At 45.7% G+C, this 18,790-nt stretch overlaps 1 protein-coding gene across 1 annotated transcript in view; it reads left to right on the plus strand.

Annotated features, from left to right (window-relative positions):
- The window catches only part of CUBN (cubilin), a 266,372-nt gene extending 250,157 nt beyond the window's left edge, over positions 1-16,215 (plus strand). The window contains exons 61-67 of the mRNA XM_033403470.2: positions 3,076-3,238; positions 3,602-3,807; positions 5,176-5,323; positions 6,237-6,418; positions 9,826-9,991; positions 11,697-11,932; positions 15,696-16,215. Coding sequence (XP_033259361.2) covers positions 3,076-3,238; positions 3,602-3,807; positions 5,176-5,323; positions 6,237-6,418; positions 9,826-9,991; positions 11,697-11,932; positions 15,696-15,803 — 1,209 coding nt within the window. The 3' untranslated portion in view covers positions 15,804-16,215. The remainder of the gene's footprint in view (positions 1-3,075; positions 3,239-3,601; positions 3,808-5,175; positions 5,324-6,236; positions 6,419-9,825; positions 9,992-11,696; positions 11,933-15,695) is intronic.
- The last annotated feature ends 2,575 nt before the right edge of the window (positions 16,216-18,790 follow it).

Here is an 18,790-nt window from a genome sequence, read left to right on the forward strand (position 1 = left end):
CTAAATTTTACTAAAATCGTTTAAGCAGGAGAAACAGTGCCATCTAGTGGTAAATTTGTTTTGTGTTTATTTTGACTTGACTGTTTTTAACCATTTCTATTTTATGTATTCCCAGCATTTTAAAATAATGTCAGCGGTAATGGCTATGCTGAGGTTTATAACCCACCATGGTCCTGTTATAAATTCAATATTTGGATAGGCAAACAGATACTTGTTTTAGAAATGCAATAGAGATTACTCAGGTGAAGAACACTTTTTTTTGTTTGTTTTGAAAATTTGATGTTAGAGTTTTTTTTTTTAAAGGTCAAGTCTTTATTTATTTATTAATTTATTAATTAATTTATTTTTGGCTGCGTTGGGTCTTCGTTGCTGTGTGCGGGCCTTCTCTAGCTGCAGTGAGCAGAGGCTACTCTTCGTTGTGGTGCGCGGGCTTCTCATTGTGGTGGCTTCTCTTGTTGTGGAGCATGGGCTTAGTTGCTCCGCGGCATGTGGGATCTTCCTGGACCAGGGCTCGAACCCATGTCCCCTGCATGGGCAGGCAGATCCTTAGCCAATGCACCACTAGGGAAGTCCCAACACTTTGTTTTCTAGTAATGTGTTTGAGAGAAATCCAAGCACTCGCTACTTCAATGGACATTTGCTGAAGGTTCTTGTGCCTGAGAATTGCTCTGGGTGCTGGCGACACACAGTGAATAATCAAAGTCCCCTGCCCGTGGGAATTACATGCTTGATGGGTGAGAGACCAGAAGAGGTAAATAAGCAATAAGCAATAAATAAGGTACGTTTTTGGGCTTCCCTGCTGGCGCAGTGGTTGAGAGTCCACCTGCCGATGCAGGGGACACGGGTTCGTGCCCCGGTCCGGGAAGATCCCACATGCCGCGGAGCGGCTGGGCCCGTGAGCCATGGCCGCTGAGCCTGCGCGTCCGGAGCCTGTGCTCTGCGGCGGGAGAGGCCACAGCGGTGAGAGGCCCGCGTACCGCAAAAAAAAAAAAAAAAAAAAAAAGGTACGTTTTTATCATCGTAGGGAAAAAGAACAGGAAGATATTGGGGAAGCGCCCATTAGATAGGGTTGGGCTCTCTGAGGAGGAGATGTCTGAGCTGAGACCCCATGATGCTGTCCAAGGGCTGAGCAGAGAGCTCCTGGCAGGAGGGGCAGCTCAGAGAGACTTTTCAGGGCCTGGGGGAGTTACAGGAATGTGGGGAGGGGGCGACGGCCCAGAGCCGCCCAGGCCAGACCAGAGAGGGGCTTGTAGGCCACGGTAAAGAGGGTGGAGTTTTACTTCAGATGCAGTGGGGATCCACGGGGATATTGTAGGCCAGGCAGGAGCATATTCTACTCTAAGCTTGCAAATGTTCAGGCAGCTCGGTGGAGAATGCTCTGTGGAACCAGAGCTGTCAGGAAATGTTACAACAATGCAGGTGAAGGAGCACCGTGGGAGCAGTGGACATGGAACCCTTGGGATAGATGTTGAAGGTGGAGCAAAGTAGATGCGGGGTCAGGAAGACACAGGGAGGAATCAGGGTGGCTGAGGTGTTAGGCTTGAGCCCTTTACTGACATAAAGACGACTTGGGGAGAGCAGGCTTGGCAGGGTGGGTAGCGGGAGAGAGGAAGCACTTTTTCACTCCTTAGGTATTTATTGAGTGCATTTTGTGTGCCACTCTTCTGAACACTGGGGACCTAGCAGTGAATAGAACAGGCAGCAGCCTGTGCTTTCATGGAACTTGTATTCTCTTCAGAGGGGAAGACAGTCAATTAAATTATATATGAATATATACATAAGTATGAGGTAGAAGGGAATACGTGCTCTGGAGAAAAAGTGAAGCTGGGAAGGAGAAAGGGGATATTGGGAGAGCTTGCATGTTAAATAGGGGCGTTCAGGGAAGGCTTCAGTGAGTTAGTGGTATCTGAGCAAAGGCCTAAAGCAACAGAGGGGAATGAAACCAGGAGGATAAATAGGAGGGCATTCCAGGCAAAGGGAACTGCAGACGCAACAGCTGGGATGCAGGAGTGCCGGGATCGCGCAGGGAGCAGAGCAAAGAACGTGGCAATGAGAGGTCATATGGGAAAGGCCGGGAATGGGGCTGGGAGCAGATCCTATGAGGCCTCGAAGGCCGTTGTAACGGCTTTGAGTGGATGAGAAGGAGTGAGGAGGGTTCTCGGCAGAGCAGTGACCTGCTCTGACTTACATTTAAACTGTAGCTTCTGGCTGATGTGCTGAAGACAGCTTCTAGAGGGTCAAGAGCAGATCAGGGGGACCCAGGGGGAGGCTGCAGTGAGAATCAGGCGAGAGACCGTGATGGTTTGGAGCAGCGCGGCAGGGAGGGCGGAGGTGACGGTACGATGGGTTTGCTGGCTCTAACGACACATCATTTTTTAAATCGAATTTTACTTTCCCAATGAGAAAAAAAAAACTTCAGGCAATATACCAGGTTTTTAGTAAAAATCATTATAGTATAATTGATTCAATAGCAATTCTGTTCCTAAATTAAAACTAGCTTTAAGAACATTAGGGCTTCCCTGGTGGCGCAGTAGTTGGGAGTCCGCCTGCCGATGCGGGGGATGCGGGTTCGTGCCCCGGTCTGGGAGGATCCCGCATGCCGCGGGGCGGCTGGGCCCGTGAGCCGTGGCCGCTGAGCCTGCGCTCCGCAACGGGAGAGGCCACAGCGGTGAGAGGCCCGTGTACCGCAAAAACAAAAAAAACAAAAACAAAAGAACATTAGTGTAGGGACTTCCCTGGTGGTGCAGTGGTTAAGACTCCGTGCTCCCAATGCTGGGGGCCTGGGTTCAATCCCTCGTCAGGGAACTAGATCCCACATGCATGACGCAACTAAGAGTTCACATGCCGCAACTAAGGAGCACACGTGCCACAACTAAAGAAGCCAGCGAGCCGCAACTAGGGAGCCCTTGAGCTGCAGTTAAGACCCAGTGCAACCAAATAAATATTTTTTTTTAAAAAAGAACATTAGTGTAAAATTCTTAACCATGACCTGTCGTAACTTCATGTCCATTTTAGTGTAAAATATGCAGCTTCTTTGTGAATAATGGATAACTAATGAGCTGTTTTTCTTTTCAGTTATATGATGGGGACAGTGAAAATGCCAACTTGGCTGGAACATTTTGTGGTTCCACCGTACCTGCTCCATTTATTTCTTCTGGGAACTTCCTTACAGTTCAATTTGTCAGTGACTTAACTTTAGAAAGGGAAGGATTTAATGCTACATATACCATCGTGGACAGTGAGTAAACTGAGACATTTTTACATAGTGTGAAAGACATGTGTATTTATGTACTAAAAGTACTGCCATGCTTATATCTATACTCAGTGTTAATGACTAAACTCAACGTTAATTACTGTGCTCAATGTTAATGACTGTCCAAGTTCAATGTCAGTTACTAAACACCACGTTAATTACTCCGTGTTTAATCCATGGTACAAATTTGGTACAATTCTTAGTCAAGAATATAGACTGTAAATCCTTCATAGAATGATGTAAGTATAGCTCCTTTGGGCTGGAAGAGTAAGGAAAGCAGAATTTTAAATATGTGTGATGAGTTACAAGTAAAATGTCTTCTAAGTTGTTTCTTTCTTCCCATCTCAGTGCCTTGTGGCGGAACATATAATGCAACTTGGACCCCACAGAGTATTTCGTCACCCAATTCATCAGACCCAGCTGTCCCATTTTCCGCCTGTACTTGGGTCCTTGAAGCTCCTCTACATCAGCAGGTCATGATTACTGTGTGGGCACTTGAGCTGCACTCACAAGACTGTGACCAGAACTACTTAGAGTTTCAGGACCCACCAGAGGTAACAATTATAGGATGAATGACCGTCACATGTATGACCTTTTCACCAGTATTTGCAAAACACTTGAAGTAATGAGGGCATGACTAAATAAGATCTCAGAGTTACTTCCAGCCTAATGTGGTTTTCAGCCATTTACAAAACCCTCTATTTATAGGCATTAAGAAACCTGAACTTGGTCTGTAGGTCATGTGCCTAAGAAACATCTGGGTGTCTTGGTAAAAGTGCCTGTGGCTGGGCCCACTCTCAGAGACCGGTTCCCCTACTTACGCCCATTAACCTGCATTTCTGGTGAACTTCTCTGGTGTTCTGACAGCAGTGCTCCATGGAGAAGCACTTCTGCAGTCAATGGGATCTGTGTGTGGAATGAATTGAAAGGAACAGTTAAGAAGGCATTTGGTACCAGTCTAGTGGGACTATATTCATGGTTAAAAACATAGAGCAAAGCTCTGTTTGTTTAAAAAAAAAAATGATGAGTCTGAATTGCCCATGGGGTTAGATGTTGAGGAGACTGTTGACCATAGCAGTGTGATGTCGACAGAATGCCTGAAGATCAGGGCGTCATCATCATGTGAGTAGGTAGTCGCTGTACGTGAGCAATCAGATTATTCCGGGAACGTGTGTAGAGGGAGGGCTCCTGAACTGAGGGTGACGCCTAGCGGGGGCTCCTGGGAACACCCGGGTTGTCTCTCTCCGGATCGAGGAGGTCATCCACTCCAGGTTTGCTAAGCGGCGGTGAGGCAGGGCCAGGAGCGGTGCTGGTTAGCCTTACAGAGTTCAGAACAATGGAGAAGCCCCAGCAGAACTGTGCTGAGCTCCTCCGACAGCATGGATGCGCTTTGAGCAACGGCACAGGCCTTGGATAGGAAGCGGAGTGAGGGGGAAGGTCTTTTTTTTTTCTTTTTTGTGGTACGTGGGCCTCTCACTGTTGTGGCCTCTCCCGTTGCGGAGCACAGGCTCCGGACGCGCAGGCTCAGCGGCCATGGCTCACGGGCCCACCCGCTCCGCGGCATGTGGGATCCTCCCGGACCGGGGCACGAACCCGTGTCTCCTGCATCGGCAGGCGGACTCTCAACCACTGCGCCACCAGGGAAGCCCCGGGAAGGTCCTATTTTCAGTAGGCAGGCGTCCACCCCATGGTTTCAGCGGAAATGTGGCCCCCCTACCTCCCACCCACACCGCTCGAAGACTGCGAGACACCTGTAGATTCCAAGGCCAAGGTGAAGTCTTACTGCAGAGTGCATTAAGCTCTGTAACTGGTCTCCACGGCTGAATATTTAAGCCATATTTTTGTGTGCAATTTAATCTCTGCTGCGGCCTGTTCTCTTCTGTTACTAAATCCACCAGCCTTTGGCTTCCGTTTCATTTCAGAGTAATGGAAGTCCAGGAATTCGGTTCTGCGGCAGGAATGCTTCAGCTGTACCCACATTTTATTCTTCCATGAGCACCGCAATCGTCACTTTTAAATCGGAAGTTTTTAACATAAACTCTAGAGTGGGTTTTACCTATCAGATTGCAGGTGAGCTCTGGGGTTTCATCTTTTATTCAGAAAAACTGCCATTATTACAATTACAGCTAGAATTGACCCCCTGGAGTAAATTAAGGTTTGTTGACATAAACCACACCCACATGAGGTAAGACTCTTTACTAGAAGCCAGGCCCAATTTAGCAAATTACTAAAGTTGACTTCTGAAGAGGTGAAGCGAATAAAATATTAATTAAAGTGTCGAGAATGGCAGCATATCCTTCAGAGTTCATGTCGTTAACTGAAAAGTATACCAGTTATTGTATTAATTCTTCACTTAACCATGTAGAAGAATCACTATACCTTAGAAAATTACTTTGGGAAAACCAAGGAGCCTTGAAAGAATTACTTGCTTCTGTCACTGAGACGTTTATTTCCAGAGAACACTTTATGTAATGTTCATTTCAAGCTTGATTAAAACCAAAGCTGCCTTTGATTAAAACAAACAAATGAAAACGCTCTGGGTGTTTTTTTTACCAAACATGGTCAAGAACTGTAAGTTGCCAGTTCTATCAGAACAAATAATTCATCAAAGGATTTTAAGAAAAATCTTCACGCAAAACTGTCTTGGAGGTAGAGCCTTTATGCCCGAAGAGTCTAAATGTCATCAGAAAAGCATGGAGAATGCTAGAATGTTTGTCCTCACAGGAGAGGGTGCACATGTACTCATTTACTGTCTCACACGGGGGTGTTTTGTGTGAAGACACTGCACTGCATTTGCTCAGTGTGCCGTTCGCTTCAAGTCTTGGGATCTCAGTAATCTCAAAGGTAAATGAAGGGGCTAGGTTAGCTTCTTTTCTGAAGTTTGTTCCCATTTAATAAGCTCTTTGAATTATTCCTGTCAAGTTGAAGGAGCACTAAATACTGCGCGGCATACGTTAATTACGACTGTTGTCTTTCCTCTAAGACTGCAACCGAGAATATAAGAAGGCATTTGGCAACCTGAGGAGTCCCGGCTGGCCGGGCGGCTACAGCAGTAACGTGGACTGCACAGTTGTGCTCACAGCCCCTCATAACCACACCATCTCCCTCTTCTTTCACTCCTTTGACATCGAGGACTCAAGTGACTGCACATGTGATTTCTTGGAGGTAACACACATTTGAATATCATGTAAATAAATTATTTAGAAGATAATGGATCCCTTAAGATTTTTCTCGTTTTTCTCTGCTACTGCTAATCATATCCCTTCCTCATTTCATTAAGTTATTCATTATCCTTCCATTGCCTAAATACTTAGGCAATTGCCAACCATCTCCTAGGTCCAGACACCAGAAATCCAGGAGGGAACAAGACATATTCAGGGTCCCCCGGAGGCTCACACTTCCGTGGGAAAGACAGACAGGAAGTTGTCCATCCTGTTGACTATCAGAGCCAGCACGGTGAGGGGCACCTAATTAGTCTGGGAACAGAGAAGTTTTCTTAAAGGAGCTAATGTGTGAGCTGAGACCGGAAGTGAGGGAGGTCCAAGTGCAAAGTGCTAGTTTTGGACACAGATGAGAACTCTGACTTTAAGTGTGCCTGGTGTCGAGGTAAAAATGAAACTACGTGAGACTGAATAGTTGATTTCCCTGCTGGCCACAGTAAGTCTGGAGCAACTTCAGTGTTCTCTAATGAGAGTCTTTCCTTGACGCGCGTTGGGCAGAGGAAGGTAGAGTGGTCTGTTCCTTCCTCCCCATCTGGATGAAGAAGCATCTTTGCCGTTTGCCTGTCCCCCGCCCCACCGAGAGAGAACCCTCCTGTGTCTGGAACTCACTGCCCATATTTTGCCATAAAAACCCTCCAGCTCCCTCCAGCGTCCTTTGCAGACTCTGTTGGAAATGTGTTCACTCTTAGGAAATAAACGGAGGTGCCGTGTCAGGCTTGTATGTCCAAAGATGCTGAATCCCTCTGAACTGAATTCACATCGAAACCTTAACCCAAGACACCCGAAGTCGGCTTTGTTTCGTGTACATGCGAAGCTTCCCGTAAGGTTTCCAAACAGCTTGTTTTCTCCTTTATGCCTGTTACAGAGTTTTGTTATCCTGGAAAGCTCCCCCTATAAAATTCATCGAAGTCCTTTGTTAATGACTATTTGCAACCTCTAGTGCAGTAAGTACTCAGGAAGCTCATGCCTTTTCATGGGGGACCTCAGCCACAGTAGGAGACTGGGGAGGACACAGATGTACCAGAGAGGAAATGAGGGAGAGACAGGAGTGTTTGCGTCGATCAGGTCATTAGACTCACACGTACGCACCTCACCCACCATGGAGTCTGAACAGTGACGTGGAGCGTAAAGCGGACACGAGGGGAGGGGTGGGATACGGAAGAATCAGCCTGACGGCCCCTAGTCACAGCGCAGCTACCCGGGGTTCGCCTCAAGCCTGAGTTGACCCTTATCCACTGGAGTTAACTTTTTTTTTCTTTTTTTTTTTTGCGGTACGCGGGCCTCTCACTGTTGTGGCCTCTCCCGTTGCGGAGCACAGGCTCCGGACGCACAGGCTCAGCGGCCATGGCTCACGGGCTCTAGAGCGCAGGCTCAGTAGTTGTGGTGCACGGGCTTAGTTGCTCCGCGGCATGTGGGATCTTCCCGGACCGGGGCACGAACCCGCGTCTCCCGCATCGTCGGGCGGACTCCCAACCACTGCGCCACCGGGGAAGCCCGACTGGAGTTAACTTTGCCATTTGCCCCTGGATGCTGGGGAGCAAGGGCTGACTCTCCAGCCCCGAGGGGTGACAACTGCCCCCCCTCCACCCCGCTGCCCCTCCTTATCTCATAGAAACGGGTCTGAAACTGCCTGTGCGATAAGCAAGGACAGTAGACTGCGACTCAGGCCTGTGAAGCACCGCTGTGTCTGGTTTTCGGCGGGAAGATTCCGGCACGGCTCATTGCAGCGTCAGCATTCCATTCATGTACACGGCGATGGGAACGGAAATTTCTCACTGAGGACTCTGACCGTATCATACCGCGCGAACACCAAGCTCTGGACCCCATTTGGGATTTGCATTTGCCTTCACTTCCCCTTCCAGAGTCACCTGAAGTCCCAGAGGTGCCCTCTGCTCTCCTTGTCGCATTCCTCCTGTGCAGAGAGAAAGGAGAAGGACCAGCCATTAGCCCATCAGTGGGGATTAATGTCTCGCTTCTCCTCTCAGAGCACCAGCTTTCTAAAGAGGACCAGAGGAAGAAGACCCAAGGCCAAGGCTGTCGTGGGGCAGCTGGGCGTTCTCGACTACGGCAGCCCTCGCTGTCTGCCGACGGCTAACTGGCTCTTCCATCCACGGCAAGGCTACTTTGTGTAAACACTTAGCAGAATGACCCAAAAAGCACCAGAAAGGCATTTTCCTCTCCCACTGGCTACTCCATAGACCTAAAAGGAAACTCTCCAGGGAATTCCCCGGTGGTCCGATGGTTAGGACTCTGCACCTTCACTGCCAGGGCCTGGGTTTGATCCCCGATGAGGGAACTAAGATCCCACAAGCTGCGGGGCACGGCCGAAAAGAAAAGGGCTCTCTGCAGATCAGCACAACCCAACAAGACGACCCACCACACCTCGGAAGACACCGGGTGACTTAAGACAACCGGCAGTTAACCACATGTTAAACTATGGGATTAAAAAGGGACTGGAGGGACTTCCAAGATTTTAAATACAAGTGTCAACATAGAGTCAGCCTCCATCCATGCGGAGCTGGTTCCAACCCTACACTGCCTGGATCACGTGTCTGCAATGCCCCACGAGAGTCCTCCTCCGAGTGGGGCTGTTTGGGAATGTGCAGCAGGAGCAGGGCTTGAGGACAAACCGTGGCTGAATTCACAGTACGCTTACCTGCATTCACACACCAACACGTTTCCTGTTTTCACACGTGTCTACTCCATGCAGTGAATTAAAAAAAAAATCTATTCAGCTTCACAAATTGTTTTTAAAATAAATCCAAGAGTCAGAAATTTTAAAGACTGTTTGAATTATATCCTTTTCCCATGTAGAAATTCCTTTCGTTTTGAACTTTGTCATACTTTGGACGTTGTTTTTTCATGATCCCTTTATAGCCAAGCAATTTTCAACGGGAGATAAAAACATAAATGCAGTATGATGAATAAAGTAGAACGGAGTTGACTGGAAACAAAGCAGATAATATTTTTCTCCCCCGACCCATCTTTTTAAAATTCACTTTAACTACCTTCTTCAAAGTGTCTCCCCAAGAAGAAAGATAAAACTAGTTTGTTATACACCAGTCAACTAGCTGGTTATAGAAACATGCTGTCGTGTTTTAATTACTGGAGATTAACAGATATTTCTGAATCCAACTGTAAATGGTTTTTGATCTACAAATTGGTTTCTCTCCTTTGCAAGTGAAGGTGACTTCTGTGTGTATTAACCCTCCATTGAGTACATAAAAAGACAACGTTTTCCCCAAAGAAGTGGTCATTCCAATTGTCTCACGTCTTAACGTATAGTGATGGTAAATCAGAGAAGAAGGTACAATAGGTCTAAGTGTGATCATTAATGACTCGTTTTTAAAGGTAAGAAATGGAAGCGAGAGCACTTCGCCATTGCTGGGCACGTTCTGTGGGACTCTGTTGCCGAATCCCATTTTCTCCCAAAGCCGTGAACTATACCTACGATTTAAGAGTGATAGTGCAACTTCCGGTCGTGGATATGAAATTATCTGGACCTCATCACCCTCTGGTAAGACCCTGGCGCTTTGTAAGGGAAAGTAATGCAGCTGAGAAAAACATACAGCGTCTAATAGAAGAAGACAGTTAAAGTGACCTTTTCCCCAATCTGTGTACTTGATTATTTTCCATTAAAAATAGAGATTTTTTTTTAACACTGAAAGTATAGAGATTTAAAAAATGCTACTTTTATTCATTATTTCTATATATTAAAGGATATATATTTACATATAAAGCACAAATAAGGTACAAAGATTTTTAAGTTCCTTTATAAATTCTGATTTTGTCATTATTTTTAACTTTTGGTTTGATCATCAAGGTAGTCCTCTGAGGATTTTTTTTAAAGTTTGCCAGAAAGCCAAGTTATGAACACACACTTGCGTATGTATAAGCAGCTGTGCTCCTTGGAGGCCGCGTTTCATTTCTTGGCAGTCCTGGAGGTTAATGGCTTTTACAGGGCAGTGAGCAGCACCTTCCTGCAGTTTTGGTTGGCTGTTTACCAATAAGTGAAGGAAATTTGTCATGTCAATGCACTTAACTCAAGAGAGAAGGGATCTCTTTATGAAATGTCCCCCCAAATATCTAAAATCTTTCAAAATAAGAATGATAAAAAGAACTCATTTATTTTATTTTTGCGGTAGGCGGGCCTCTCGCTGTTGTGGCCTCTCCCGTCACGGAGCACAGGCTCCGGACGCGCAGGCTCAGCGGCCATGGCTCACGGGCCCAGCCACTCCGCGGTATGTGGGATCTTCCCGGACCGGGGCACGAACCCATGTCCCCTGCATCGGCGGGTGGAATCTCAACCACTGCGCCACCAGGGAAGCCCAGGACTCATTTTAAATGTACTAGAGGACTAAAAGAGGATTCTATTAAGACAATTGTAGATAATGATTTCTTGGTACTGCCCAAAGTAAAAGATGATCTCTATGCCCTAATTTTACAGACAAGGAAATAAAACACCAAACTGATGCGTTGCCTAAAACGCACAGCTAGATCGTGGCAGAGGCAGGACTAAACCTCCCGTGGTCAGAAACCCACCCCAGTGCTTCTCAATTATACTACGCAGTTTCTTCCTATGCGCAGGATATCTGGATGCCCATGGCTGTCTGGTCTAAATAACGATAGCTTTCCTGTGCAAATGAACGCATCGAACAAATTAGCACCAATGCTTAAAGGGCTTCGGCTTGTTAAGCATCTCAGTCTTGGAAGTGTCAGTTATCAGCCTGGTAAAGTCACTTTGAGAATCATGACTGCCAGAACCTTAAATAACACACCTCTTTCTTTGGTTCTTCCCCGGAATTTCCCTTTGAATTTTACTTCACCCATATCCTCATCATCTCGCTCACTGCCTCTGGGGAGCGCCACACCATCAAAAGCACCCGAGATCAACCTCACTCTCGCCTGCAGTTACTTTCCCAAGTCCTGGTTTTCCCGTTGTGCTCTCAACCCACTATTTTCAAAGCAAAGATCTGGAGGAAGCCCTTCCTAAGCCGTGAGAAGCGGGGAGGGGTATTTGGTGGAGGTGGGAGCGGGTCAGGTAGTGAGGGGCTGGGGGTACAGCCCGCAGGAGGGACAGGAGAAGGGTTCCTGCCCCCGCTTTTCTTGCAGAGGGCCTCAGCACCTTGAGAGAACAACTGTCTCGTTGCCTTAAGTGCGCTAAAGCGCGCTGATGGCTTCTACTTGGTTGACTGAAGCTTCGCGCACCTGTTTCCTCGCAGACTGCGGCGGGACGCTTTACGGAGACAGCGGCGCGGTCACCAGCCCTGGCTATCCCGGCACTTACCCAAACAACACTCACTGCGAATGGACCATCATTGCTCCTGCGGGAAGACCCGTCACCGTCAGCTTCTACTTTATCAGCATTGACGATCCCGGAGAATGCGTCCAGAACTATCTCCTGCTCTACGACGGCCCGGATGCTGACTCTCCATCGTCTGGACCGTATTGCGGCGCAGTGAGTAAAACAAACTTTTAAAAACTCCCAATTGTTACTTTTAAATAATGAAAGGAGCTTAAAAAGGCACCTTTAAAGGCAGACTCACGCAGTTAGAGAGTACACGGTACTTTTACAAATTCAGGTTTCTGACTTTCCTTTTTATTTTGGGAGCACGAGTGCCACCTAGTGGGCATTGAGTTAAATTAATAGTAATAGTTAACCAAACTTGACCAGTTAATCAAACTTGTGCATCAGAATCACCTATGCAGTTGTTTAGCATCACAGCCTTCCAGTCCCCACTCAACCTACAGAATCAAAATTTCTGGGGGAGTATCTGTGGCATGCTGTTTTTTGAAAGCTCCGTATGTGATTTCAATGCACCGCCCAGGGTTGACTATCCATGTTATTTCTGCATGAATAGAACTACAGTGTTCCCTCCGCATCTGCAGGGGATTGGTTCTGTTGAGCCCCCACGGATACCAAATCCTCGATGCTCAAATCTCTTATAAAAACTGGCCTAGGGACTTCCCCAGTGGCGCAGTGGTTGGGAGTCCGCCTGCCGATGCAGGGGACACGGGTTCGTGCCCCGGTCCGGGAAGATCCCACATGCCGCGGAGCGGCTGGGCCCGTGAGCCATGGCCGCTGAGCCTGCGCGTCCGGAGCCTGTGCTCCGCAACGGGAGAGGCCACAACAGTGAGAGGCCCGCGTACCACAAACAAACAAACAAACAAACAAAAACTGGCCTATGGACTTCCCTGGGGGCGCTGTGGTTAAGAATCCGCCTGCCAGTCCAGGGGACCAGGGTTCGAGCCCTGGTCTGGGAAGATCCCATATGCTGTGGAGCAACTAAGCCCGTGCGCCACAACTACTGAGGCCGTGCTCTAGAGGCCGCAAGCCACAACTGCTGAGCCCACGTGCCACAGCTACTGAAGCCTGCACGCCTAGAGTCCGTGCTCCGCAACAAGAGAAGCCACCACAGTGAGAAGCCCACGCACAGCGATGAAGAGTAGTCCCCGCTCCCCGCAGGTAGAGAAAGCCCCACGCGCAGCAACGAAGACCCAACGCAGCCAAAAATAAAAATAAGTAAATTAAAAAAACCAAAACCTGGCCTAGTGTGGTGAATACAGTCAGTCCTCCGTATCTGCGGGTTCCGTATTCGTGGGTTGTGTATCTGCTGGATTCTGTGGTTGGCTGAATCCGCGATGTGGAACCTACTCTTACGGAGGGCTGACTGTATAGAAACTTTGGATGCCCCACTCCATTTCGTTCACTTTTTGTTGAAAATTGTAGGAATTCTTTGAAGAAATGCACAGGGATATTAACAATTAGCCTGGGGACTAACAGTTTGTTTTTGTAAATCTCCACATAATAGATCTTCCCTAAACATCAAGTTAGAATTCTGATGTTGACTCAGTACTGCTTACATCTGCCCTCAGTGCCCTCCCATTTTTCTGTGCAAGTAGATGTTTACAGAGCTTTCATGTAAGGGAAATGTGACTACTGATGAGAAGTTACCTGTTTCTTACCATTTTGCTCTTTACTCATTTGTGCTTTCTAATCAAACTGACAGAGAATTACATCTGCTGGAAATCGAGGGAGCTTTTAGAGTATAACTTACAGTTCGTAAAATTGATAAATGTTATTTTCAGAAATATCAAAAAATAGATAACATTTTTCTAAAACCCTGAGAATCCTCCCATATATTCTTCTAAACACTTTCTTTTCAATATGTTTGCCTATGCACAGGTACTTCATATTGTTTTGTGGTGTGTTTTTGTCCACTGACTGATACATCATTAACATCTTACCATACCATTAAACAAACTGGTATATCGTATTTAATCATTGGGTTGTTTTGTGTTCTGGGTGCAGCCTAATTTATTGAATGAGCTCCTCTGGTTTATAGACAACCCTTCAATAAACTCTCTGGTAGCTCTGTCCTTATACACAGAGCTAATTTTGGGGGGAGGAATTTGCATCACCTGATCAGCAGATACTGTCTTGCAGTTGTTCACAGGGGCCCACAGAAAAGAGACCCCAGTAAATGTATCACATGCCAGATTTAGAAGCTGATTAAGTCTTAGACATTCAGTTGAAATTTGTAACAATTTCAAAAAGAGACATTTTCACAATACCATTACTGTATGTCCGTATGACTTTTTTTTTTTTTTTTTGGTTTTCAGTGACTTTCAAACATACAACCCCATTTGATCCCCTGGACTTTGCAGATAAGAGAAACTGAGGCACTGAGAGGACTTACTGCCATTGAAACCAATGTCACATAAATTCAAGTCTATAACTAGATATATCAGTTTTTCTTAACTATTGGTGTTTACAATATTTTCCCAGTTTTAACTTTTATTTTATAAATGTAGACATAGTTTCGAGTGCAATTGTTTTACTTTTTAAAGATACCACTGACTTCTTTAGCATTTCCAGTCTAGTGAAGGAAGTTTATTTACAGAATGATGGTGGGAGCTACTCCTTAGATGTCGAATCATACGGTGATTTGAAGATGTTTTCTTTTATGATAATTGTCATTGTTCACGGGCATTGTTCTCAGTTACAGAATCCGAACATCTAGAAACATGAAAGAATGGCAGGAAAATTAGGAGAATCAAACGGGAGTTTAAAACTTCTGTTATCTGCTCATACTAGTTTGTCAGCATAGAATACCAAGTAGAAATTTGGGAGCAGGTTGAAATGGAAGGAAAAAGTGCATGTGCACAGGAACGTACTATATTGTGTATCCCTTGATATCTCTCTTAGGAAAAAAAATCCCTCTGCTGCACTCACCTGAATAATTTACTGTCTTGGAAATAAGTCTGTTTTTTGATGACTCTTGGGTAGGACCAAGGCAGGGGACCCGAGCAGAACAGAGGAGCATGTCCCCAGACTGCAACCTTGACCCTGCGTGATGTGCTCTGTCTCCAGGACAATCCAACCTACTGTGCATGTTACTGACTTATTTGCTTCCTGCTTCGCCTCCTCCCATTAGGATGTAAGAGAGAACAGGGCTCTCTCTTACAGATATTCATGAGATATTTGTGAGAACAGGGCTGTTTGCATGTTTGGTTCGTTTTTTATATTCCTAGTGCTAATAATAATACCCACAGCATGGAAATCTCTCAATCAATATTAAATGAATGATTTAGAAATGAGAGAAAACAGAGACCCATCTACCTCCCACCCCTTCTGCCCCCCACACACACCCTGTTCCCCCAAAAGATATGAAAATCAACCCCAAAAGGAAAGTACAGATGTTAAGGGGGGAAAGTAGTATATTTTACTCATATGCTCGTTTTAGTTGCAGATGTAAGTTGTGTGTCCCTTCAGAAAAACGAAAATTTCAGTAAGAACTTGAATTGGAAATTGAATTTTTAGTGATGGTTTTATTGAGACATAACTCACATACCATAGAAATCATCTACTTAAAGGGTAAGATTCAAGAGTATTTAGTCAGTTCCCGGAGCTGTGTAGCTGCCGTCACCACAGTCAGCTTTAGAACCTTCTCGTTAGCCCAGAAGGAAACCCTGTGCCCACTTAGTCGCCCCCCATTTCTCCTCGTCACCTCCACCAGACCCAGCAACATTCTTTTGTAAAGTCTCTACATTAATTCTTAGCAAGGTGACTTCTAGAAATGTATGCAGTTTACTGTCAACTCTAGAAGGCTCCTTTATGTCATACTTCTTTACTACACCTGACCTTCTGGAGAAACCTTCAAATCTGTGAAATATATAATTTGTTACTTCTCTCTCTCTCTTTCTTTTTTCAATTTTAGGACACTGACATAGCTCCCTTTGTGGCCTCGTCACATCGTGTCTTCATAAAATTTCATGCGGAGTATGCAGCCCGACCGTCAGCAATCCAGTTAACCTGGGTCAGCTAACCGCAGGAGGCCGGGTCTGCTCAGCACTTTGGTTTTTCTGCAGGGCCTGGACCCTCAGACCTCACGCTGGATGGGATTCTGCCATCCTGATACCTGTCCCCCCTGCCTGTGCCACTGAGAATAATCTGAACTTCTTTGTTTTTCATCAAAGCACATGTGGAATCAATATTTGTATACATTTTTTGCACGTAGAATGTAGCTTCTTTAATATTTTGAGCTGAAATTTTCTAGAATCCCTTAAAGGGGTGGAAATGATTATGGCTTATGTGCTGTACATTTTCAAAAGTTAATAAAATAGAAATACCGTTTTCACTGTGAATGTCAAATTGGGGATGATAAACACTACTGAAATGTAAACAGTGACGCTGCATTATTTTTTTAAACTCATTAAAATTTGTCTTTCACTATGGGGTATGTGTAAAATTTCGAGTTGAATATTTCCATTTAAAAAAAGTACATGAGTCCTTCAGTATAGGAACTCCGGAGCCAAGCTGCCTGCGTTTGAATTTTAGCCTTTCTAGTTAACTTCCTTAACTCTCTGTGCTGCAGTTTCCCTACGTACCACTGTTGTCTGCTCGCAGTTTAACAACACGAGATGCGAAGTTATACATAGTTAAGCAATGCTTTGACCATGTTTTCTGCTGCCTTTAACCAAGAGACGTTAGGTTAAATATGCAAAGTTAAATCTTACTAAGAACATGGGGCCCACTGAATGAAAGACGCTATCGAATGTGTAACTGCATCTTCCTGTACTACTCAAATGCCAGGGGAATGATCTCTGCACAGACTACAAGCCACATCAATGAGATAGTCTCACCTTCGCTCTACCGTGGATGGATGCATCAGCTTCATGGAGGACACTCTATTGGAAAGAACAGTGAACGCAATGAAGAGACCATCAAACCCAAGCGTCTTGACAAAGCTGGAACAATGGACTAAAGCCCTCAAGATGAAGTTTGATAGGAGTAGATATAAGACCTAGCTCTTTTACCTAAAACTGAATCACAAAGTTACAGAATATGGAGAAAGTTGAACAATAACCTATGAAATAGTTGTTTTATCTGAAAGCAAGAGTAACACATGCAGCCGTCAACCAGTAAGAGATGATTTGACCTGTGGCTGCGTCATTAGAGTAACAGCGTCTACAAGAGTCCTTTTCAGAGAGACATGATTCCTAGGAGGCCCATGAGAATATCTGGAAAGTGTATCTACCAAGATGAAGACAGCATAGTCAACGTTAGTATGTCATTTTTACACTAAAACCTGAAAACGGAAAATAAGAATATTTTCTCACATTCTGTAGGCCGTAAGTAGAATCTGAAAAGCCATGATATAAAATGAATGGTCTCGAGGTGGGGGTGAGGGGAGGTCTTACCTGGAAGCCAACGGAGCCCGGGAGTCGGGGAGCTGGGCTTCCACTCACCACGTGCTCTTTCTACCCCTCTCCTTTTCTGTCTGCCTGAAGAACTGGGCCTCAGCAGGAAGAACAGAGCACGGCCTGGCCAGCACCGGCTACGGTTAAGTTAGCCATTGCTGGCCAGAGCTGCTCTCGTCTGACCTTCCGGGAACTGCCTGGGATAACTCAGCGAGAGGCCACCACAGGCCAGGAATCTCCCGGCACTTCAGACATTTGTGAAGAACGCCCCAGGGGGTGCATGGAGCCAATGACAGTTTGGGTCTAGGAGATGCCCGGGTTCTGGGTTCTACTTGTCCTAATTTCCTATTAAATTTCAACTCCATTTAATTAATAGGAATTTGTTAAAAATCCACCCCACACTCCCCTAGGGAGTAGTAACATGGTTAATTTTATTAAGAGAAAGGAGAACTAACATCTATATAACATTTGCTCTCTGCCAGGCATCACTCGTGGAAATGGGATACTCAGAGCCGCCACCTCCATGTTACAGTTGAGGAAAATGAGGTGCAGAAAAGCTTGTAAAACTTGAGTGACAGAATGTGATTTTAACCTCAGCAACCGCTGAAGAGAGTGCCTCCCTTCCTGCCAGAGGGATTAAGTGTGAACTTAGTAATATGACAGCCCAACTATCTTCATAGATCTAGTGACATTATTAAAAAAGACTGTCACTGTTATATGACCTAGAAAAAAGGCTGATGCAATTCTTGTTATTTTAGTAAAAACTTAGAGATTAGACAGAGTCAAAAATACCGTTAACGGAAGAAAACGTTTAATTTATTGAGACCTCAAGTCACTCTATGGCTATCAATTTAATGGGGAAGTTATTGGAAGAAAAATGATGTGATAATTTTTGGATATTTAATGAGAAATTTGCTTTTCAAATTTTTTTTTTAAATTTCTGTTTTTTTTGGCCATGCCACTTGGTCAGCAGGATATTCCCCAACCAGGGATTGAACCCCGGCCACAACAGTGAAAGCCTGGAATCCTAACCACTAGGCCGCCAGGGAACTCCCTGCTTTTCACATTTTAACTTGGTAACTTTATATGTTTCTTCATAAGTAGTTTATTGGAGACAAAGGCATTTTTTAAATGAATGATTTATGTAATAATTTACGTGAATTTACCCACTGTTGTCGTAGTCTGGAGTGCTGATACACAGCAGTACCCTATGAGGCTCCTGGGCATGAAGGCCTTCCTGTGGCCCCCATTTCTTCATCACAGGAAATAGGCTTCATTCAGCCTCCAAGACCTTCCCTGAGCTTCAATGGGCAGGTTCAAACAGTTGCTAATTAGGGAAGGGAGGAACAGTCAAAAGAAACAATAGTGCAGCCTTGGGGCGGGGTCCTGGTCTCCCCCCCGCCCCCCCCCCCCCCAGGGATGCACATCACAATATCTCTGGGCTGTTCGGCAGATACTGAAACCCCTTCCAGGTGGGAGAAGTTAACTGTGTGCTGCCCACAAGCACGGAGACCCCAGACCGGTTGGAACCAGAAGGTTGATGATGCCGACTCCCACTTACTTCCCCACCAACCAATCAGAAGAATGCCCACGAGCTGACCACACCCTCTCT

The sequence above is a fragment of the Orcinus orca genome, chromosome 2 (assembly GCF_937001465.1).
Source record: "Orcinus orca chromosome 2, mOrcOrc1.1, whole genome shotgun sequence".
Classification (NCBI taxonomy): domain Eukaryota; kingdom Metazoa; phylum Chordata; class Mammalia; order Artiodactyla; family Delphinidae; genus Orcinus; species Orcinus orca.